We start from the raw sequence: 24,722 nt of genomic DNA on the forward strand, positions 1-24,722 counted from the left end.
TTTCACATTATTTACATTTATTATTATTAAATCTTCAGTACCTGAAAGGTATAAACACGGATCAAAAGGAAGGAAATAGAAACTGAAACCAAAGTATTACAGATGCAAGTAAAGAGACTGACTTTTGTTCTGATCTCCCATGTCTCTGAAGGGAGCATCAGGGACAGTAATTCTGGTATGGAACTGATTTGAGAATATTTCTTTCCTGGGAGAAGTTCCTCTGGAAAGGAGATAATTATTGGAGTCTTAAGTGGACATGAGGAGGTATGTTTGTAAGAAGCTAAGATTCTAATAAAAAGAATGATCCCAGAGGGAATCAGTTCATAGACATAGCAGATGGGGACTTTATTGAGAGATTGTGGAGGCAAAAGTATGAACTGAAGCAAAAAGAGTTAGCTGTGTATTTCATAGCACAGCATAGGGAATGATTGCTAATTCCTCACGGACTACTTGACTGTTGGGGCAAAGAATGTTACCTACATTTATCTCCTCTACGTCAGTAAGTTTCCCACTTCTCCAAATATTAAGGAAGACATGGAAATAGGGAGATGATATTGGATGCTGAGAAGGAAGAACACTAGAAAGTTATCTCTAAGTCAAGAAGGTGGATTACACAACTGTATGGGTTTCTGAGGCTTCTTGTGGTACAGAAATAGGACTTAGTGACTGGAAAATATATGCATGAATCCATGCTCAGAAGTGCTGGTGATCTCAGACAGGATACATGAAAAGCCTTCTTGTACGAGTCAGAGAGATTGTCTTTCCTGACTTTTTTCCATTTCCCAATGTCTCTAATATCTCTTGCATTGACCTCGAGTGGCTCAATCTTTTTGTTGAATTGTTGAATACACATAGATCAAATGGAAGAAAATAGGCATTGAAACCAAACTAGAAGAGGTTCACGTAAAGACATCGACTTTTGTTCTGATCTTCAATTTCTCTGTAGGAAGCTTGAAGTTGTAGCCGTGGCTGGAGAGTCAATCACCTCCATGTATTGGTTCAGAGAACCTAATGGAGCCTCTCAGGCTCCACTGTTGCTGCCATTCTCTCACATGCACACCGCCTCAGCTCTCTGCAGTCTTTCGAGAAAGCCTTTCCATGGAGGATGGTCACACAGTCCCTGCTTCTCAGGCTGGTGAAATCTATTATAATCTCAAACCTTAAAAAAAAAAAAGAAGTTAATTTAACACAGTTTATTTCTAAAACGAAATATTAAGTACCTAGAAAGTACATAGGGAGTATTTCTAGCTTAATAAAATTATCGAATAGATACCTAGAATGAGTTTACTGGAAATATGGGGTCACCAAGCTCTTTCTTTTCAGTCCCTGAATTTCCACATTCATTCTTAGAAGCAGCAGGTCATCCAAAACAACAAAAACTATTTCTAACTAAAATTAAGATACACGTTATAATCCAAATTTATCATATGATTTTACTGGATCTGAAAAAACTATCTACCTTCTCTGTGACTCAGTTTACTTAACTGTAAACCAAAAAATGATTACATTGAATATCTCATATCTCCTAGAAGAACAAATCCTATATGGTATATAGAGATGAAAGGTATTTGTTCAAACGTGGCTTTAATTTTTTAATATTATTTTTTCGCTGAGGAAGATTCACCCTGAGCTAACCTCCACAGCCAGTCTTCCTCTTTTTTGTATGTGAGCTGCCACCACAGCATGGCCACTGACAGATGACTAGTGTAGGTCCTCACCAAGGAATCAAACCCAGGCCACCAAAGCAGAGCACACCACACTTTACCACTAGGCCACTGGGGCTGGCCCTATTTTGTTGTTGTTGTTGATGTATAGTCAACATACAACATTGTATTAGTTTCAGGTGTACAACATAGTGATTTAACATTTGTATACATTACAAAATTATCACCCTGATAAGACTAGTAACCATCTGTCATCATACAAAGTTATTATAATATTGTTGACTCTCTTCCTTATGCTGTATATTACATCCCCATGACTTATTTATTTTATGACTGGAAGTTTGTACCTCTTAATCCTCATCACCTGTTTCACCTTACCACCTCCTCTCTTCCCTCTGGCAACCACCATTTTGCTCTCTGTGTCTATGAGTCTGTTCTGTTTAGTTTTGTTTGCTCAATTGTTTTGTTTTTTTAGATTCCATATATAAGTGGAATCATACGGTATTCTTTCTCTGTCTGGCTTATTTCATTTAGTGTAATACCCTCTAGGTCCATCCATGTTGTTGCAAACGGCAGGATTTCATTCTTTTTTATGGCTGAGTAATATTCCTTTGTGTATATATACCACATCTTCTTTATCCATCCATCTACCAGTAGACACTTAGGTTGCTTCCATATCTTGGCTATTGTAAATAGTGCTTCAATGAACAAGGGGCGCATATATCTCTTCAAATCAGTGTTTTCATTTTCTTCAAATAAATACCCAGAAGTGGTATTGCTGAATCATATGGTAGTTTTATTTTTAATTTTTTGAGTAACCTCCATACTGTTTCTATAGTGGTTGTACTAATTTACATTTCTACAAATAGTGTACAAGGGTTCCCTTTCCTCCACCTCGTCACCAACACTTGTTATTTGTTGTCTTTTTGATAATAGCCATTCTGACAGCTGTGAGGTAATATCTTGTGATTTTGATTTGCATTTCCCTGATGATTTGTTATGTTGACCACCTTTTCATGTACATTGGCCATCTGTATGTCTTTTTTGGAAAAATGTCTATTCAGTTCCTTTGCCCATTTTTTAATCAGATTGTTTATTTGATACTGAGTTGTATGATTTCTTCATATATTTTGGATATTAACCTCTTATCAAATATATCATTTACAAATATATTCTCACATGGCTTTAAGTTGCAATATATTTTGGTATAGATATTACTTTTACCTATTTCAAAAGATACCACGCACACTCCTGTCTAAATGCTCACATAAGTAAAACTAATTTTTTATATTACTACTTATATTGTCAGTAGATCTATTCTCAGAGACGGTATTTTTAAAGATGTGCTCCCTATTTCACTGTACAGAAAGCCAAGAAATCTGGGGTCTTATACTATCTCTGGGTATTGAGAAGTTGTGTGACCTTGGGGCAAGTTACCATTACCACTTGGGCTTCAGTTTACTCATCCATAAAAGACCTCTCTCTGTCTCTGTCTCTCTCTAAATCCCAGACACTTAATTATGCTTTAAGGGACTTCAGGCCCTAAAAAGCAGCCAGACAGAGAACTGTCCCCATTATTTTGCTAACATTTTGTCTCTTTCTCCCTCACCGGTAACAAGCCATTCCAGAGCCAGCACCATGTTTTACACATCTCTGGATATCCTCCTATAAACTTAGTGTCCAGTACAAAGCAGATGTTTGATTAAGGCTTGTTGAACCAAATTTTTTGACTCTGTCACTCAAGCGAAACCTCTCTATTAAATGCCTTTCCCACCAAATGTTCTGAAGGCTTACAGTTCAGGGGAGTAATGGGCTCCATCCATCCACAGCCAGGCCTCACCACTGCCATTGCGGGATAGCCCTGTCCAATAAGAGTAGAAAAACTCAGAGTAGCTCTGAGGCATGGCAAACTCCTGTGAAAGGCACACAAGAAAACCTTTAGCTTTAGCAGTGTTTCAAATGTGTACACAGAGATGTGTAGGGACAGCCAGCACTTTTAATACGAGAACGACATATGAGTCCTGCCTCACATAGATGACAGTACACAAGAGAAAAAGCATCTGTGCTGAGGACAGTTAATTTGTCCAGGTTAAAGAATTATCTTGTCTTAACAATCGTGGAATATATACTGATATTCTGAAACCAAGAATCACATCAAGCAAGATTTATAAATGATCTATTATTTTCAATTCACAGCATTAAGCACTAAGATTCCTACAAAAAACATAGGAGGCAGATTTACGAAGAAATGAAGAATGATTCTGGGAAATGGAAGAATATGGAAGGAAGAGTGTAGGAAAGAAAAAGTAAGCTTTATAAATACACGTGAAAGGAATTGACCAGGAAAGAGAAAAGAATAATGAATATATTTTAATGCAAAAAGAGATAAAAGAAGAATTTACAAGAATGATTTATGTCTCAGACTAGGAAGGGGAGAAAGAGAAATTTTTCGTATATATGTATATATATATTTTTTGTATATTTATATACATAGTCGTATATGATAACTCCTTTTCTAATATCTATATTGAATTTTTTGTTATTTGCTTTCTTTTATCTAGTCTCATTCAACATAGAAATTTATGTAAATTACCTAAAATTATTACAATTATCCATTTTTATGTCTTTCCTTGCCACAATACTATGAGTTCCTTAAGGACATATGCTTTGTTTTATTTATTTTTATATCCTCAACTCCTCAGATAATTAATGGCACCTATTGGTTCAATGAAAGACCATTAGAAATATAAATGAAACTGTCAGTAAGCAATAGTCATCAAGTAGGCATATCAAAAGAACAGTTGAAAATATTGTTTCAAATTGAATGGTGCCCTCTTCAAATTAAAAGTCCTGAAGATAAATCATATGAAAGTGATTTAAGTGTATACAAATATACGAAATGTAGAAGAAAAATGTGTAACTTTCACAATAATATTTTCTAACATTGTATATATATAGTTCAGTTATATACCTGAGTCCTCACTATGTGCTGGAGATGGAGGAAACAAAGAAAATAAGAAAAATTAGGAAGGTTTATGCTAGGATACAATATCTTAGTCAAATAAATTACCACCCTTTCTGCCTAAACTGAGTCATCAAGAAAGGATGAAAAATATTTTATTAGATGAGAGAGATAGCAGAGTTTCATTCATCACAGATTTCAGGAAGTGGGTAGGAATTAAGATGCAGCTAGAGGGTTGTTAAGAGTTTGCATAGTTAGCTAGGCATTTATTTCAATTAAGTAATCCTTTGTCAATAACCTACTTTGTGCCAAGATCTCTGCTAAAACAATGATAAATAAATAATAGTCACAATGCTTGAGGAATTAAATATAAATGCAACAATAAATGTAAGAGAAAGGGGAATAATCACACCATTTTAATAGTGTACTTTTATTCTATGTGCTTACTTAATATATGCCAATTTATAGTTTTATTTTCATATTTGCCTAGACCAGTCTGTGTTAAGCTATAAACTTCTGGAAGGTGAGATATTTATTTGCAGATTATGGCAATGATTTAATTAAGTATTTTTCAATTAAAAGCTTTCCCACTTTTATAATGGAAGAGCAGGAAGTGCTATTTTCATCTTCCTGACGTTGTGTCAATATTGTTGTCTTCCTACCCAAATCAAAAGGGATAAGAAATTAAGGCATTCTTCATTTGATTCCTGACTCATGGGGAGTTTGAAGAGCTTTTGTTCATCTTTCTAAACGGTGGGTATTTTTGGAGAACAGAACTCCTTTTACCTATCTCAGGGGATCATTCAAAGCAAGAAGAATAAAACTTAGGCCTTCATTATAATAAATGGGAGAGTCTGTGCACGTTGACTCCTTAGAAATTTCTTATATAACTCTTTTAATCCCTTTTTTTGAGAATACTTCAAACACTGACCAAGCCTCAGGATCTTACCAGTACTTGTCGTGTGTTTATCGTCAGCATGGTCGAGTTCTCAGAAATGCAGAAATATTCACAGCCCTTCCAACTCTTGCTCTCTTTATAGAATTGATAGCATTTGTCGCCATGCCACTTCCATTTTTGTGGGCAAGGGCTGCACCTGTGTTCTTGGAAAGAAACCAATTTTAATGTTATTTTCTACCCAGGTCTGCTGGCTTTCCTCTCTTGAAATTACGTAGTATTTGACTACCCAAGAAAGAATTGATTCTCTTTCTCTTAGATATTTAATTGCCCAGCAGTGATAACTACAAATGTTTACCAAACACCCACTACATGCCAGGAATTGTAATTGGTACTGAGTATACTGTGGGAATTAAAACGGACACTGCCTGCTTTCATGGAGTATGGAATCTAGTAATGAATGATCAGAAAGTCCTTTCTTGCCCTATGTAATTCAGTATACTGAGAGGATATTCAATTTCATAAAGAACTTTTCATATTCAGAAACTCAATATGGATTGTATTTAAGAAACAACTGAAGTTTCTACAATTTTCTTCCTCAAAATCCTCTTATATAATAGTAAAAGGAGTCTTGAAAATGCAATATATACCAATGGGATATGGACTCCTTTCTCATACTAAACATAAATAAATAAAATTTTAGAAAAAATTGCATAAACACTAAGCCAAGCATGAGAATCAGAATGGTAAATTTCCATGTGTCAGAAATTAAGATGGATATCAAAGTCAGAGAAATAAGTGCACAGGTCAAGGGTAGGCAGACTCTGTGGATAGTGGTTGTAAATGTAGGAACTAGGCCCTGAGACCCATGGTTTTAATGTCTATGTATGAAGTTTGCCAGACAACTACATGGTTCCCAGGTACCCTGATGGGAAAGTCAGCCCCATATTGACAGATACCCTGAGGGCAGAGGGGAGCCAAGTGATCAGGACTCACCTCCAGTTTTGTTATAGAGCTCTCGACAAAGTTTTTCAGCCACACGCTGGAGAGTTTCTGCAAGCCGCCTGTTCTGGGCTTGGAGAGATTGCAGCTGTTGGGAGAGATTCCCCAATCTTTCTTCCTTTTCAGAAATGCTGTCTTTCTGAGTATTGGAGAGCTGGTAGAACTGAAAAACTAACCCGCGTTACCAAGTCAGACTGGACAGCTTATTTCTTCATTTCTATTTCTATTTTCTACACATGGGAAGACAAAATGGTACTTGTTTAAGATCTCAAGTTCTGAGATCTCATATTGCCTATATTCAAGTTTGGACTGTAGTAACATAATAAATTGTATTGCTTTAGGCAAATTAATTTCTCTAAGTCTATTTCTTCATCTGAAAAGTGTGGAGTCATAATAACAGTTTCTAACTTCAGGAATAAATTTCTTAATCATACTTACTGCTCAATAAATATTTTTATGTATACTCTCAAACCATTACTCAATTGAAAACCAAAAATCCATCTATCTATTGATCATTATATTAAGTATTGACAATGTACCATATATCATTATCTCCTTCAATCATTAAAATAGTCATAGTATCATTTCTACATTTTTATAGATTTGCACTTGGGCTCAGTGAGAACAAGTAACTTCTCTAATATCACTTAGCTAGAAAATTTCAGTGCTTAACTTTAAACTCCAAGTTTCTAAGTCTAAATAGAGAAATTCTTCACGAATCATGAGAGTTGCTTTATACACCTAAAAACAATGGTGGTTGCAAAACAACAGTTTTATCAAAATGAAGTAAAAATTTTGGAGCCAGGTGAAAACACTAGGAAACTATTTTCTTAATTCTAAAATTTAAGATCACAAACAAGTTCTAAAATTTCCTTAAAAAAAGCAATTTTGGACATTAAAACATTCTCATCTATGTGACCTTTTATCTTGATCCACTTTCTTCAACTGTTCAGGAAACACTGCTGCAGGGTCTCAATCTGATGAAGCAAATTTGCTCACTTCCTTTTGTAAGTTTTTTACTTTGTCCTAACTAGTTTGAAATTTAAAGACTTTTATACATGCATTTGTCCTTGTTTGATTTTCACAAGTTTTTGCAAAATGATTCTATACTTGCTGGACTTTTTGAAAAAATGTTACAATGATTAAGAACTTGATCTGTTCTTGTATGAGGGGGCGGGATATAAATGAAATCTCTTCCCTCTGCATGGCCCACTGAGCCACACATACAAAAGCAAAAACCACTGCTGCTCTACTCTTTTGTAGAATGGAAAAGGGGTGAAGTATGCATTTATTAAAAATTGCTGATTTTAAACATTAACATATAAACAAACAGACAAAAACCTTCCAATCTCAAATAGAATGTAAAAGTCTAGCTGGCAAGTGATTGTTGTATTTTAATGCTTCTATTAGTCATCACTTAAACAGGTGCATTACAATAAGGTACATTGAATTATCAACAGCTCCAGAATTAAGGGAAAAAGAAAAATCCATAACAAGTATTTCTCGTCCTAGACAAACCTTGGAGCCAGGCTCCTCCCCCGAGTCAGAGCAGAGACTTACACAGGAGCCCCAGCGCTGCCAGGCCAATCAGCAGCAGCAAGCACAAAGTCAGCAGGGTCAGGGCCATTGGGCGCCAAGCTGAAGAGGAAGGCTGGTGCTCTGCAGGGAACAAAAGAAAAGGCAGAGTTTCGCTTTTTCTTCCTCTTGGATCTATGCCAGCAGCAAGCAAATGAAAGGAGTTTGTTCTGGGAAGAACAAATTCTGCAGAACAACAGTAATAAGGGGCTACATAACAGTCCCTCTGTCCTCAGAAATATTGCCATAAGGCTCAATGTCAAGCCTCACTTACCACAGCTAGATTCTTTCACAAGCCCCACCCATTTCTATCCTCCCCACCCACCCAGTCCTACTTTGCAGTGAATCCAGTTATGCATTACCATTATCTTTATGTGTTTGTTTGCATAATCTTCTTTTTGCCAAAATTCGACTTATAAAAGACTCTCATGAAAATGCTTTAACAAGGAACAATTTTTCACAACATCAGAGAACCGATGAAATTAATTTGTTGTTACTTTTGCAAAACACCCATCTCCCAAGTATCACGTATGCTTCTCCTAAAGAGAAATTGCATGTCAGCAGTGTTCATTTTGCTGTTTCTTTTTAGGATTTCTTTGATGAAAGTCTCTCTTTTGTAAGGATTTTGTCTTTCATTCATTTGATTTATCTCTCTTCAAAAATAGATTATAAAGAAACATGATCATCAATTTCTCACGGATGGATGTAAGCTATTTCAATTTTGTACCAGTTAAGTAACAAAAAAAAAAAGCTGTAGCCAGCATCCTTCCCTTGCCACATCCCCACAGCAGAGGCATTCCTGAGTCAAGAATGAACCCATCAACTAGTGAGCTTCTTTATTGATCTGAATGACCTGAGATGTCTAACAAGGAAGACCCCCCAATCAGGTACAGGTAGCATCTAGCATTGTGATTAAAATGAAACAAAGGGAGAGTAAAACCCTCAAATTCTGATCTCTTCATGACTTGTGAGTTTCACTTCTTTGGGAATTCAAATCAGGTTCTAAAACAAAAAGATTAAAGACGTAAATTCATTTCCTCTTTAGCAAAGTCCCCTACGCAATATATTGTAAGTACAGAGATTCATGCTAAACGTTATTTCCAAGTGGGGAGTGATAAGTGGTAAAAATAGTATAGAAATAGAAAATATGATCACTATCCTTTGGAACTCACATCTTGTAGGCAAAATAAGTAAAAATCAGGGAGCAGACATTGATGGATTTTAAAATGTGAACCTTATTTTCTCTTGATAATCATCTCCTTCATAAAAACTTTCAATGGCTTGCATTATTTTTAGAATAAAATTCACATCACTTTTGACAAAGACCCTGGTTCCTCTTTTTAAAAAATTTCCAGTAGCTTTATTGCACTTAGAATAAAATTCTACAAGAATCGTTTTCATCTGGACCCTCCCTAGCTCTTTCACCCATTTCTGAACTATTCTTCTCTCACTCAAATGCTCTTACTCACAGTGGCCTTCTGTTTATCCTTGATCCAAACAAGTTTATTCCTGTCTTAGTATCTTTGTATTAGTTCTGCCCTCACCTCCTAATTAATTAATCCTCAGATTGGCTATTGGTAGGCTACTTCCTGTTACTCAGCTTTCAATTTAAATAACACGTCTTTGAGAGAGGTCTATGAGTCCATCTCTAGCACATCAGCCATTATGTAGGCTTTGTTAAAAATAATATTATTAAGTAATATTTTCATAGCTTTTGTTTGCTCATTTTTGTCTATCTCCTCCCCCTTGAATGTACATGCCATTAAAACAGTCATCTTGTCTCTCTTGTTCAACAATGTATTTCCAGTACTGAAAATACTGCTTGCCACATAAGGGTTGAATACATATTTGAATGAGTAAATGAATGAAGAACAAAATTAGAAAAATTAATGTTATCTAAACAATGTAAATTTTACAGAACAACAGAAGATTATCTAAAGTTAAACTTTACAGATTGTTTGTTAAAAATCTCTTGACTTTTCAACAATATTTCTGTCAGCAGAGGGCAGCCGAAGATAAACTCATCTCCCAGCCATACTGGTTTCTACACACTGACTTGTGTGAGAGTCTGTATCATGAACAAATATGAGAGAAATTTGCTTTGTCCTCTATTTTCTTCAATTAGCTGACCTATATAGTGTGGTCTAAATTTTCCTGAAAATTGATAGCTTCTCATGGTATTCACCTTGAGTATCACAAATCAAGTATAAAAGAACAAGATCAGAAGGCATAAGATAGCTTCAGCTAAATATCCTCTCCAAAACCCAAGTCTTTTTAAATTTCTATATAGCTCAAGAAAATTAACCATGTGGATGTTTGTAGATTCCAGAGGTACAGTGCATATATGGACCTATCACCGTGATGGCTTTATTTTTCTCCATATTTCTCCACATCGCCATCAAATATATTATGTATGTTACTTATTTTTTTGGTTTATATCTGGTCTTACCCCAGTAGAAAGTAAGCTCCTTCTTGGAAAAGATTATTGCCTGTTTAGTCACTACTATAGCTCAATACCTACAGCATCAGTTGAAATAAACTCAGTTAGTGTTGATTGAATGAATGAATGTGTCTGTTGTATATACATATCTCTGTTATATGCCTGTCTATGTCTGCTCAAACCTATTTTAGTACTACACATCTCAAAAGCATAAAAAATGTAAAAAGTGCTGTCCCTTTTTATGATTAATATTTTCCTTGTCAAAATTAGAAATAATTTTAAAAAGGTAAAGAAAAAGAAGAACTATGGAAATCAACCAAATTATTTATCCTTTAAGAAACCTACTTTGTGTAAAATTAGGGGCAAAGGAGGCGTTATTTTTCTGCCCAAAGATCAAAAAGAGTGAACTTACATCCTTACTGTGAAACGAGAGCATGGACTTTAGAGATTAGAACACTATTTAATAATAATGATATCCATGTAAAAAATAAATATATGATCCTTCCTAAGGTTGCCTCTAGGACAGAAAAGGAAAGAAATGTAGTATGTTTTCTGCTAAGGAAACAAAATTTCAAAAATTTTCTTCTAAGGAATCATCTTTCCCTGATCATTTGAGAATTTTTCTACTGACTCTTCTCTCTCTCTATCTCCCTCTCCCTCTCTCTCTCCCTGTCTCCTCCCTTAATAATCACAATCCCTCTCTGTTTTATCTAAAGACCCAGAGAAACATAACCCTAGGGCATTTCTAAAGCAGGTATGGTCATTTCCTAGGCAACTAGGCTTCCATGATGGAAAGACTCTGGAGTTGAAAGTTTCACCTTTTTTTTTTTTCTTTGATGCTATTTTTCCCTCTTGGTATTCTTTTTTCTTTTCTTAACTATGAGTTTAATGTTTCTGAGTTTTATTCCAAGCGCCCTTGATCATAATGAGGTCTCTCTCTAGGGACCACCCCCACCCTAAAATAAGAAAAATAAGCTGCCTGGGAGGTGCCTCAGTTTGGCTTGGCTTTACTGTGGTTTTCGTTTTTGGAAGAGAACCCCTAGGCTGTCTCCTGGGGTATGTTTACAAAGAGGTGTGGACAGGCCAAGGAATGATATAAACATCTCTAAGAATAATAAGATATGTAGAAAATAATACCCCTTTCCTGTATCCTCTTACTATAGCTATACTATGAAAGGCTACAGTGCTAAGGTTTTGAATACAAATCTCCTTGTAGTTATAAGAAACTTTGTGGATGAAGAGTTGTCGTACTTGACCAGTTACTCTTCATCAGACACCACAGAGGGAAAATTTTGTTCACCTCCATTTCTAGGGCCAACAAAAGATGAAACAGACATTACCAAATGTAGTTTATTAGTAATCCTCTGAAATGGAAAGGATCTTAAAAGCTAGAAAAGACACAGAATTTAAATAATCTGCACAAAAGTACATTGCAAACTAGTGGCAGGGCTAGGATTAAATTGTCATGCTAATGCCACATGTCGTACACTTTCCTGTGAGTCAGGTCTCACAGAAAAATGGGGCTAAACTGGTGGAAGGGTACGTATCTCAGAAAATACTTATCCTTTAGATCACTTCTTAATCATGAGACATTGCTAACTCATATCTGATTTTGTGATATACTCTAAAATTGTAAATATTGTATTTTCAGCAGCTTCTCTTTGTTTCCTTAATTCTCACATATGGCACATAGCAAACCTTCTCATGGGAGGGTGTTCAAGTTTCCACGGGTTGAGAGTATTTTTCAGCATTCCTGAAAATGCAGGTTTCCTTTCCTTTATGAGTCTATGTCAAATATTTGCCATTTTCATTCTTTCTAAAAGTAAATGTGTGTTACCATTCTTATTATTTCAAAATAAACATACATCCAAGAACCCATAAGCTGTTTCCAGAATATCACTGAGTTTTTGATTCACAGCAATTAGAAGCTCAATTATATTTTTTCTTTTGAGTAAAATTTAGGTGAGTCAATTTTACATCCCAATCAAGGAGTTTCATTTCTGAAATATAGTTAAAAAATAACATTACTGTGAAATATAATTCCTTGAGTTATTGAGATAAATGCCAAATATGAATTATCTCATCTATCCTTACAAACACCATATGAGGTAGATACTATTATAATCCCCATTTCTCAGGTGGGCAACTGAGTCCCTGTGGGGTTAGTTATGTTACCTAAGGACACACAGCTACTGGTAATAATACTCACCGAGTGTATTATATATGCTATAGTATTTCATTTGAATCTCCCAAAACTTACTCAAGAGGACATTGTTTTTAACCTTTTTTTTTGTGGATAAGAAAGCTGAAGTACCAAGAAGTTACTTAATTTGCTTAGGGTTCCACAGCTAGCAAGTGATGGAACCAGAAGTGCTGTCTAAGCACTCTCATTCCAGAGCTGAACATTTTAATCATTTTCCTATCCTCCTAACAAATCTCACATTAATATTTGCTCTTATATGGCAGTTCGATGTGGAATGATAGAGAAGCTTTAGTCTTTTACCACTTGCAACTTTTTGCTTCCATATTGTGAAATATCCGAGTAGCATCCACCTTAAATCACACATTCTACCACCAAGGCATAATAGTATAAATTTAATTTCTTCCTTAAGGTAAAACATCTTCTTAGTGTGCTATGTAAGGCCGTGCATAGTAAGATCCCATCTTACTTTTTAGCCTCATCTGCCCAGATACCCCCATACACCTCCTCCCTTTGAGGACTTACCGTTCCTCAGCCCAATTGTCTACCTTGCCCTCATGTTAGACTTTGTTGATGATACACAAAATTACCTTATCCTGATCTAAATTCCAATCCAAAATTAACACCCCATCTTCTCCCTCTGAACTCTCGTCTTTCTAATTTTACCTATCAATACACTACGTCTCTTACCTGTGCCCCAAACTAGCTTTTGCTTCTCTGCTTTTATCTTTGTACATGAGGTCCTCACTATGGAAAGGTCACCCAGTGCTCCATCATACTCCACCTGAAAACTTTGACTCAGCCTTACAGACCAGGAGCAAATGCCACTTCTTTTAAAAATATGCACATGAGTAACTTGTTTGTTCCATTTGCTTCTACGGCCTCCTACATATATTCAATAGCACTGCACAACATTTTCTTATAATTGCTGGTTCAGATTATTCCTTCCACTTCTCTAAGCATCTCAAAAGCAGGGTCTCCCCAGTGCCTACCGTAATGCTTAATATTTAGTAGGTGTGCTTTAAAGATTTGTTGAATCAATTAAATGTGATTTATGCTATGACTCAGCAATGAAGGGGTTATGCTATAGCTGAGGAAATGAAACTAAAAGTCTGGGGAAAATTCAAGCATATTGTCATTAATATAAGCAAAGAAAAGTGGAACTTGAATTTATCATTAAAGAGTTTTTTTTTCTTAAACTCAAATAAGTTTTCATATTCTTTTGATAGGACTACATTCAGTTTCCAGCAGGAGTTTTGGCCCATTAGTTATTTCATTCTCTCTCCTTCAGTATATTATTACTGTGAAGTGCTTTACCTGCACTTCTTTTCAAGCTACAACTGAGCTAAAACCTCCCACACCTTAAAAATTAATTTTCAAGTACTCATTCAACCCCATAATACCTCAGATATAAGACTTTATCTCTTCTCCTTACTGCCAGGCTCCTCAAAAAAAAGAAAGAAAGGGAGAGAAAAAAGACAATGACTTAAATTGTTTGTTTTCCTGCCTCTCAGTTCCTGTCAAACTTCTGCTATTAAAAATCACCAATAATCCATTTTCCTTCTCATTGCTAAAACAATAAAATGTTTTTGGCCTTCTTCTTACTTGAACTCTCTGAAGATTTATTGTTTATTATTTTAAAGATTCACTATTCATTACCATTGACTTTTCCATTTCTCTTGAAGTTACTGTCTCTTGGCTTTCTATAGATGGTTCTATCTCCTTTTCCAACTTCTACCCCTCTCTACCATTCATTCTTAGTAGCTCTTATTGGAATATCTTGTTCATCTGCCCCTCACTTGTATTCTTTGAGATTCCCTTCTTGGCACTCTTCTCCTCTGTTCTTCTGTTTTTTCGTTTTACATTCTCTTCCTCAGTGATCTCACTCATTCTCAGAAAGTTTAATTCCTACCTAAATGCCAGTAATTGTCACGTATATATGTAGCTCAGAATCCTTAACCCTGATTCACATCGTGTGTATACAGGTGTCTGTGGGCAACTGCAACTGTGTGTTTCTTCTCTTACAGGCATGTTAAACTCAAACTGAATCCTTCGTCTTTCCTATTCCTCCTGTAGTGTCTATCTCAGTTAATGGCAGTACCATGCACTCAACATTAGACGGAACCTAGTCAAACCATGCTCTCCCTTTCCTTGTCATCCCATATGTAACCAGTCACCAATTCTTTAAACTCTACCTATGCAACATCTTTCACGTCTCATTCCTGTACCACTTTACTTCAGGTTCTTCTAACCTCATTCTTAGACTCGTGCAAAATCTGGTATTAGCTCATTCAGTTTCATAATCCTTCAATTCATCCTCCTCATTGCAGCCTAGATGGTCTTCTAAAAACACAAAATTGATTATGCCACTCCCTATTTAAATCCCTCAGTACCTCATTTTACCTACTGAGTAGAATCGAAATACCTCAGTTAGACACAGAAGGCCCTTTCCTAACTTTCCAGACCTACCTCTTAGTCCAACTCTAGACATCAGCCATAACATATCGCTTGTAGTTCTCTGAAAACACAGTTACGTAAGACCTTCATGGCAGTCCTCTCATGTGTCTGTCTGCCTGTAGTGCCCACTGCCCCTGAAGCTTCCCCACTTTTGCTTCCATATCATGTGGGACATCTTAAAGTTAACTCATTTCAATAGTCACTCCCTCTCTCAAAACTTTCTTGATCTCCTCTACTCTTACCAGATAGAAGTGGCCAAGCTCTCCATTGTACCACGTGCTTGCTTCCCTCATGGCACCTTATCTCACTTATTGCTTAGTCAAGAATTATATCAGACTTAAGTTTCCTCATAAACAGGGATCATGTCATGTTTGGCATTATATCCTCAGTACTTTGCAACATGCCTGGCATAACAAGACCACGAGCACAAGTTTGTAGAAAGAAAGTGTGAGAGCATTGTCTTTCATGTTTGCTTTCTATTTATCTAATTGTTTGGCATTTTTTTTTAACATGAACATTACTTTCGTATTGAAAAAGTGAAAAATCTAGAAAATAAAATAATGTGTATAATTTATTTTTATTAATTCTAAAGAAAACATTAAAATTTTCCAGTCATAATTGTGGCACAACATTATGTTGAATCTGAATCCTCTGTGTTGCCAAAAAATTCCCAGAGTGAATTTTGCTCAGTGTTTTTGTTTCTTTGTTTTGTTTTTGTTTTGTTTGATGAGGAAGATTCACCCTGAGCTAACATCTGTTGCCAACCTTCCTCTATTTTGTATGTGGATTGCCGCCACAACACGGGCGCTGATGAATAGTGTAGGTGTACGCCTGGGAATTGAACCCTGGCTGCTGAAGCAGAGCATACTGACCTTAACCACTAGGCCATGGGGCCAGCCCTTTTGCTGTTATTTATAACAGCAAAATTACTTCATATCTATTTTTCTAAGTAATAACTAGACTTCTATAGCCACATTCCTCTAAACATTTGCATTGTTACAAGATAGAAATAAAATATCTTACATGTACAGTAAGATAACTATTTCCACTTGTTTGCCTCCAAGACACTTTTTTGTAACCTCTACTCCTACTGTTTCAATTTCCACTTTTTACAAAAAGGCTGCCAGATGTTTCAGTTAGTGTTTCATCCTGCTCCACCTCCCTCTCCACCCTCCCTCCTCAGCAGAACTTATTTGTACATGCTGTTCTTGATTATGCTGATCACTAATCCTTGTGAGAGTTCCTGGCTCCAGTCAAAGGTGAAAAATGAAGTTATACACAAGCCGCTTAAAACCACAGCCCTAAGAGCTGACTCTTCACAAGATTTGTTGGGGGAAAACATATTGTATCCTATTACACATATCTGGTGGCTACGGAAACTTTGCTTTGTTGTCACTTTGCCTCACATCAAGGAGGCTGGAAATCCCCGATATCCCCTCACGGTTTACTAGATAGTTCAGTAAAAAAAAAAAAAAAAAAAAAAGCCACATCAGTAAGTCTCAGGTCGGGGGATGATTTAATGGGTAGAAAGTGAATGGGAAGGCTTAGCAGGGAAAGGAAGAAAACCTAAAAGTTTAATACAGGCACTGAATGAGCATCTCTCTGATGCAGACTGATGCAGAAATGTTAAGCAGAACACAGAATTATCGAAGAATGTGAAAAGACACTCACATTTTTGATGTGTCTGCAGTGTGTGTACCAAGGACTTTACATGGCTTATCAACCTTAGTACTCACAGCCACCTTATAAGAGAGGTTTTGTTACTTCTAATTAACACTGATTCAAGTCAATGTGAATCAATATATACAAAGTGCTTAAAACAATGCCCGGTATATAATAATCACTATATACATGTTGACTATCATTAATATTTTACAAATAAAGAAACTGAGGCCCCAGAATACTCAAGTAACTTGCTGAATGTTACGCTGTTAGTAAGTAGCATAGCTGGTATTAGCACCTAGTGTTGTCTGTATTCAAGTGTGAGGTGTTTTCACTAGAACGCAAGTCACATTGCTGCCTTAGATCGGCTCAGATGCCCAGGAAATAAAGTCCTTCTCTATGTATGTGAATTATCTCTTCCAAGGACTGGAAAAATAAGTATTTAATTACTGGTGTCCGGCTCTGTGGCTGAGTGGTTAAGTTTGCGTGGTCAGCTGCGGCGGCCCAGGGTTCAGATCCTGGGTGCGGACATGGCACCGCTCGTCAGGCCACGTTGAGGTCGCGTCCCACATCCCACAACTAGAAGGACCTGCAACTAAGATATACAACTATGTATGGGGGGGTTTAAGGAGATAAAGCAGAAAAAAAAAAAGAAGATTGGCAACAGTTGTTAGCTCAGGTGCCAATCTTTAAAAAAAATAAATAAATATTTTATTACTATGTCAGAAGGTGAATTATTAGAAATAAAGGCCTAAGATGAAGCTAAATGTAACTACAATGAAATATTTTCATAATTTAACTCAATCATCTCAATAATATTCTGGGAGTCAGTAGAAGAAAAGGGAATGGGATGGGCCTTAATTGCATCTGAGTACACGGTTTAGATCATCGAATCACAGGATTTCAGAGCTGAAGGGACTTTAGAAAGCATTGGCTTTAATCCCCCTCATTTCACAGATGACAAAACCAAACACCTGATGTTGACATGACCGTCCTCAGGCCTCACAACTTCAAGATGCAGAATTATAAGAACAAAATACCAGGAATGATGTGTCTGCTTTGAATTCTCCCTTTAAAGCTGTAAGTTCAAAAATAGCAAAAATGTAGCCATTATAAATCTAAATTTCCGGATCAGATTACAGATGGTAAATAAAGCAGCACCGGATTTGGCCTTCATGGGAAGGTGGGAAGGGGAAGGGACATCATTTAATCGTACATACAATCTCACCTTTGCACATTATACCTACTTGGTAAAAGCAACACACCCTCAACTGCAAAACATTCTGCCAGCAGTAGAATCTTAGAAAAATAAACATCTGTGTATGTACTGAGTTTAATTTTTCAGATGTTCGTACGTGTGGCACATAAGTTGTGAAAAGTGCACAGTTACACATTATTGTAAATCATGAATACATTTTCTCTCTTTCCTCCATTTTGTACATTTCTAGGAGAGGTAGCTCATCTCATGCATTTCTCAAGGGTCTGGCCAATTTGGACTTGGGAGACAGAGTACCTGTGTTCCCAGGCTCTGGCCGCTGGGTTGTAGTAGAGGCTTGAGAATGCAGGCTCATGGTGGTGTCCCCATCAGCATCCAGAATGTCCCTCGTGCTGCTGTACTTGGCCTGCATCTGGATTCCTACAGGGGTGAAGGAGAGCTGTGGTCAGATGGCCCCAGGCCGCCAGGCTACTGTGGGACAGTTCAGGAAGCGAGGCACTGAAAGGCATTCCTAATGTTCTTCTCTCCCAGCAAGTAGCAGGGGAAGCCTCTGACTCTAGTTCCTGCCTGGAGAAGCCCAGCCCCTCTTCTGTGAACTTGTGCTCTGAATGCCAAATTGGTCAGGCGGAGGGGAAGCAGCATGTGTTTTCTATTTGGGCGGTCTCTGTCCGAACAATGACTGAAGGTGTTGCCCTTCTCAGAGCTCTTTTGTTCATGTTTGTAATTCCTGTGTTACTACAGCATAAAGAAGACAAGACCTTACAATCACACAGATTCCTTCAGACTCTGCAGAACATTAATCAGTCACAGAGATACATACCACCCAATTTCTTACCCATCATATACTCACTGAGTCCCTTAGATTAAATTTAACCTCTCCAAGCCTTCATGAAAAGAGAAGAGTCTATAGGACAAGCTTCTTCCTTTCTCCAAAGGCAGGGTATAAAGCATCATATACTTGTAATGTCAGCACAAACGAGTCCTTTTAAGGATATTTAATCGATTCTACTCTTTCATGTTACAAAAAGAGAAATTGAAGCCCAGCTAGATGAAGTGATTGCTCTAAAGTCACGTAGCTGATTAGTGACAGAATTAGCTTTAAAAATGCTCTCCTGCTGTCAATTCAATAATCTTTCTTCTTACAGTATTTGGACTCAATTTAACATTTTGTAGCACATTTGATACATCATGATCATGAACAATTACACATTTTACTGGAAGTCAGGGCTCTTAGAATTATTACTGCCTGTGAGTTTGAGAAGCCAAGTAACAATTTTTGCCTAAATTTCCTAAGCTCAGAAGGAAATGAGAAGATTATTTTAGATGATGTACAAAAATTCTTCCTGAAGCTATATAATAGAAATATATTATTCAACCAATACTTTTCTATGTTTTAGGTAATAGCCAGGCTAAATCAAACATAGTAAATATAAAGGAGTGTGGAAGATTCTTCGGGTAGGGCAACCAGGCCCTATGAGGAACAAATCAGGAAGTGTAAATTGTGGATTCATTATGTGTCTCAAGCCATGTATTGTTCATCAGGTTATTCTAAATAAAACAAACCTAAAGAGACCTTTCTCCTGCATAATGACTTGTAAAAAGTAGGAAATCAAGAGCCAGCCCTGATCACCTTGTGGTTAAAGAGTTAAAGTTCAGCTTTGGGGCCCAGGTCAGTTCCTGGGCGGGGAACTCCACCACTCTGTCAGTAGCCATGGTGTGGCGGCAGCTCACAAAGAAGAACCAGAAGAATGTACAACTATCCTCAACTATATACTGGAGTTTTTTGTGGGGGGAGAAGAAAAAAGGAGGAAGATTGGCAACAGGTATTAGCTTAGGGCAAATCTTCCCCCTCAAAAAAAGTAGGAAATCAAAAATTATTTGGTCATTCACATTGGATTGATGATTTAGAAAATATTATAGAAGAGAAGTCAGTAAAAAATTTGAAAGGAGAGGTAAGAGAAGCACATATGAGAATGAAGCAGAAAGACAGAATATTAGAAATTGCGATAGCTAGGGCCTGAAAAAAAAACACACATTTAGGAGATGCTGGTAATTATGATTCTAATGCAATAGTGATTGGGATTATTTCCAAACTTCAGTGATTCAAGTAGATCCTTGATAATTTTTTTTTTTTTTAAGATTGGCACCTGGGCTAACAACTGTTGCCAATCTTTTTTTTTTTCTGCTTTTATCTCCCCAAACCCCCCTGTACACAGTTGTATATCTTAGTTGCAGGTCCTTCTAGTTGTGGGATGTGGGACACCGCCTCAACGTGGCCTGACGAGCAGTGCCATGTCCGTGCCCAGGATCCGAACCCTGGGCCGCCGCAGCGGAGCGCGCGAACTTAACCACTGGGCCACGGAGCCGGCCCCAATCCTTGATAATTTTTGACAAGCAATATACATTGCTGCATTTTTATTTCTTACTTATTTTTTTAACAATGACAAAAATAGTTTTTGAACACTTACTTTTTGGCAGGTGCTATTCTGATTCTGGGATACATCAGTGTAAAACAAAACCCTCTGTACTTTTAGAGCCTACATTCTATGGAGGAAGGCAGATGATATACAAGAAAGAATAAGTAAACACATAGTAGAATATATGAGACTGTGATAAGAGATATGAAAATATATGGAGGGTAAAGGAAGTTAAGAATATAGAGGAAGAAGTAATTTTAAATAGATAATCAGAGTCAGCCTCATTTCAGAAAGTGATATTTGTTCAGAGACTTGAAAGAGGTGGAGGAGTAGGCCCTGCAGGTAGATGTCTGGGGTAAGAATCATTCAGGTAAAGAAAACAGGAAGCTCTAAGGTCCTGAAGTGGAAACATGTCAGCTGTGGTTGAGAAATAATAGAGAAACCAGTGTCCTAAATGGAATGAGTAAAGAGGAGAAAAGTAGATTAGCTCAAAGGAGTAAAGTGGGCCACAGTAATTGTCTTATAGATAATTGTAAAAGTCTTTTGTTTTTAGTTTTGATTTTTTTTTTTACTCTGACTTGTATGGGAAGTCGAAGAGAGTTTTGGTAGAGGGTTGACATGATTTGTTTTAAATTTAGTGGACTCACTTTGCTATGTCTGAATATGGACTATAGAAGGACAAGGCTGGATGCTGGGAGACTACTCTGAAAGTGATTCCAATAATTCAGGCGAGAGAAGATGGTGGACCTTGAATAGGTAAGTGTTTCCTCTAGTATGATTATTACTCATCTTGAATTTACCTTTTAGACATAAATGCAGTTAGCAACTATTTTCTCTTTTCTGTCTCTTGGAAAAGTGTGGATGTTTTCTGTTCATTTTCATGTGCATTTCCGTGTAAGCTGTAGTATAAACACTCTATCCACAGCTCAGGTATAGCATACCTTGGGCAACCTAGAGCAACTTAACTTTACATCATCACTTTTGTCATATTCATGCTTTTCTCTTTAAGTCATGTTATTGTTACCTAGCCTGTCTGTTCTAGATAAGTACAGCTGGACAATTATCATCCAGAATTATCTTCCTTGATTATTATGACTTCTTCAACTCATCCACTCCATCCTAGGGGGGAACCAATTAAACCAAAAACAAATTAAACAAATTAAAACTGGCATCTCTTCAGAATCCCAGCTTGTGCCTTAATTTCATTCTCAACGTGGATTATCTTTGCTCTTTCCACATTTCCTTTCAGATAGTGACAACACAGGTTTGCATATTAAAAGACAGTAGTAAACTTCACCAAAAATCTCTATCTTCTTCTCTTAGATTTTTAAGTATTTAAGATCTCATATTTATTCTTCAACACAAAACTATCTACCACACTACCTCTTCCCCAAGGCCAAATGCATCATTATTTTTGCAGAGAAGGCAAACTGTGATAGTGTTTATTACACACAGCACGTAATCTGGAGGCCAAAGTTTCTTTGATTAACTTTTTTTTTTATTAAAGTGAAATTTTCATAACATAACATTGACCATTTTAAAGTGAAAAATTCAGTGAACTTGATACAATTTCTGTTCACATATTAATAAACACAGAAAGGCTGTAAATGCCTCTCCAATAATATGGAAATCCCCACTGGAAATAAAAATAGTACTAATGGGAAAGTTTAAAAGAAAATAAGAAAGAAACGAATCATCATATGAGGAAACATAGTTATGTTCCAATAATACGTTTTTACAGCAATTACTGAGGAATTGCTGAAAACTGCAAACACTAATAATAAAAAATAATAAACATGTTTTGCATTCCAAAATTTTAATACCTCTTCAATAAGTTTGGTTACATTTTTTCTATTCATTACCAGACCTTTTTTTGATTGGTAGTATTTTAAAAAGAGAAAGCTTTCTTATAAGAGCAGTTTTCCTATAATTTCACATTATACAAGAACCTAGTAGTCAGAAATGTGGCAGACATATTCTCTGGGCTATTTAAAAGATGGAGTTGCTGCTTTTTCATGACGCTTTTGATCACAATGATGACTATATTGATAAACAAAATAATAAAATAGCTCTGATTGCAGTAAAGATAATTTTTCATTTCTTCATTTAGCTATTTAGAAATATATTTTGTCCTCCCCCTGTGTCTGATATACTGCTAGAATTGGAGGAATAAATTATGGAAAGACACCATGTCTACTCCAGTGGCACTTATTAAGGACAAAAACAACTCTGGTATAGCCAAAAATTAAGATCTTCTTGAAACACCAAGGATCTGTGGCTAATCCCAGGTAAACACCAAATCAGTGGTAAAATCAAAATTCAAGTTCAGCTGCCCTGACTCCATTTCTAGGGTTCTATTAACTAGAACATAATACTGGCCTACCAGTAAAGTTGATATTTGCAAAAATCACAGCCTCTCCATCCTGTTGCTCAGCCAAGATTCAAAGTTGGCAGGGCTTTCTTGATGTTTTTAGCACTTATTTTGACCTTAATATCTCTATTTTCTGTTTTGTTTTATGCCCTCCTTAATATCTTACATACTTCTCTCTGCTCCTCCACACCAACATCCCATCATTGTATTCACAGTTTCTTCTCACAAATACTGTATGAGAGTACACTACAGAGTTGGTCGTAAATGATTGATACGTGAATCCATACACAATTGTGAGATGAGTTTTCCTCCATAACTGTGCTTCTGATTTGAAACCTGTTAAAATAAAATAGAATGAGGTAATTAGAATAAACCTAACGAATACTGTCTACTGTCTACACAATGCTGAAATAAATTGGTAAGGATATTGGTGGAGAGAGTTTCTGAAGCGTCTATATTATTGGAAAAGGAAACTTGAATTTAGACTATATTGGTTCTCAAATGGTAACAGAATAGACTTCATTATTAAGGCAGAAAAATGACTCAAATTATTTTTTATGAAATACTACAAGGTGCATAAAATTAAATAAAGCTTCTGACAAAGAAGAAAAACTATGTAACATTCTGTAGAAAGTTCTTTATTTATCTTTCAACCTCTTACTAGAAGTCTATTTACCAAAAAAGCAGGAAGTATAGTGTAACAATTATTGGGTGTATATAGTGAGTACACCAGATTGAATTGTTAATGCTAAAGGGGAGGTAAGTTACTGCCACCAAGGAGTAGTAATATACCCAAATATTAATTTGGGCCCACTCTTGTGATTTTAGAAAGACTCCTCTAGTCAAATGTTTAAAAGAACAAAAGAAAATTCAAGACAAACAAGTGCCATAGAAAAGTAGGAGATATATTTTATCAAGATTGTATGTTAATAAATTCACTGATCTTGGGCTAGTGAAAATGAAAGAGTTAAGTGGTGTTAAAATCAAAATATGATCATATTCAGCAGTTTGTACCATTCACACCCAATGGTGCCTACCAGAAGCAAATGAAAAGCCATTGCGTAAACTTCAAATTAATTTTATAAACATTTAAGATATAATGTTAAACACGCTATCAAAAATCATCGGGGATATAAGAAAACAAATCAACACAAATAAAAAAAGGAGAAAAAATATAATAGAAACAGACACACATGAGTATAAGACTTTGGAATTATCAAACATAGATGTTAAAGCAACTATACTCAGTATATTGTAGGATTTAAAAGGCAATATTGAGAATGTTGGAAGAAAGTCAGGAATTATAAATAGTGACAGGGTGGATTTGAGAAAGAACCAAGTTGAAATTATAGAACTGAAAAACTTACTAAACAACATTAAAAACTTAGAAAACTGGGGCCAGTCTGGTGGCACAGTGGTTAAGTTCGCACCTTCCGCTTTGGAGGCCCGGGGTTCACTGGTTCCCATCCCGGGTGTGGACATGGCACTGCTTGGCAAGCCATACTGTGGTAGGCGTCCCACATAGAAAGTAGAGGAAGATGGGCACGGATATTAGCTCAGGGCCAATCTTCCTCAGCAAAAAAAGGAGGATTGACAGCAGATGTTAGCTCAGGGCTAATCTTCCTCAAAAAAAAACACAAAACGCAACTTAGAAAACCAATAGTGTTTTCAAATGTTGGTGAAGATGGGGAGAAATGGCAATTTTCATAGTTTTTTTTTCTTGTGGGAATGTAAATAGTTCTATTTGGAAAGCAGAATGACAATTTCTTTTTCTTTTTTTTTTTTTTTGAGGAAGATTAGCCCTGAGCTAATTGCTGCCAGTCCTCCTCTTTTTGCTGAGGAAGCCTGGCCCTGAGCTAAC

General features: G+C 36.4%; 2 protein-coding genes across 5 annotated transcripts in view; both read right to left on the reverse strand.

Annotated features, from left to right (window-relative positions):
• CLEC1A (C-type lectin domain family 1 member A) lies at positions 1 to 23,170 on the reverse strand. The gene is made up of 7 exons (XM_008534777.2): positions 23,032 to 23,170; positions 18,371 to 18,493; positions 8,084 to 8,182; positions 6,518 to 6,694; positions 5,576 to 5,727; positions 3,459 to 3,577; positions 1 to 1,159 (listed from the first exon to the last, which is right to left on the reverse strand). The coding sequence occupies exons 1-7, from the start codon at positions 23,063 to 23,065 to the stop codon at positions 1,009 to 1,011; spliced, it is 855 nt and encodes a 284-aa protein (XP_008532999.1). The 5' UTR covers positions 23,066 to 23,170; the 3' UTR covers positions 1 to 1,008.
• The window catches only part of CLEC7A (C-type lectin domain containing 7A), a 12,526-nt gene continuing 9,770 nt past the window's right edge, over positions 21,967 to 24,722 (reverse strand). For 2 of the 4 annotated variants that reach the window (XM_070619053.1, XM_070619051.1), the window contains one exon: positions 21,967 to 23,197. In XM_070619053.1, the coding sequence (XP_070475154.1) occupies positions 23,071 to 23,197 (127 nt within the window). In that variant the 3' untranslated portion in view covers positions 21,967 to 23,070. The remainder of the gene's footprint in view (positions 23,198 to 24,722) is intronic. The other 2 variants (XM_070619054.1, XM_070619055.1) reach the window with 1 other exon arrangement.

Source organism: Equus przewalskii, chromosome 5 (assembly GCF_037783145.1).
Source record: "Equus przewalskii isolate Varuska chromosome 5, EquPr2, whole genome shotgun sequence".
Classification (NCBI taxonomy): Eukaryota; Metazoa; Chordata; class Mammalia; order Perissodactyla; family Equidae; genus Equus; species Equus przewalskii.

Bases quoted from the DNA above. Each gene is read 5' to 3' on its own strand.
- CLEC1A (XM_008534777.2), bottom strand. From the start codon at position 23,065: ATGATGGGATGTTGGTGTGGAGGAGCAGAGAGAA. The intron at 3,578-5,575 runs GTAAGATCCTGA...TGCCTTTCACAG, and splicing joins TAAACACACGACAAGTACTG to GAGTTTGCCATGCCTCAGAG. The intron at 1,160-3,458 runs GTAAGCCTTCAG...TTTTTTTTTAAG, and splicing joins GCCCATTACTCCCCTGAACT to GTTTGAGATTATAATAGATT.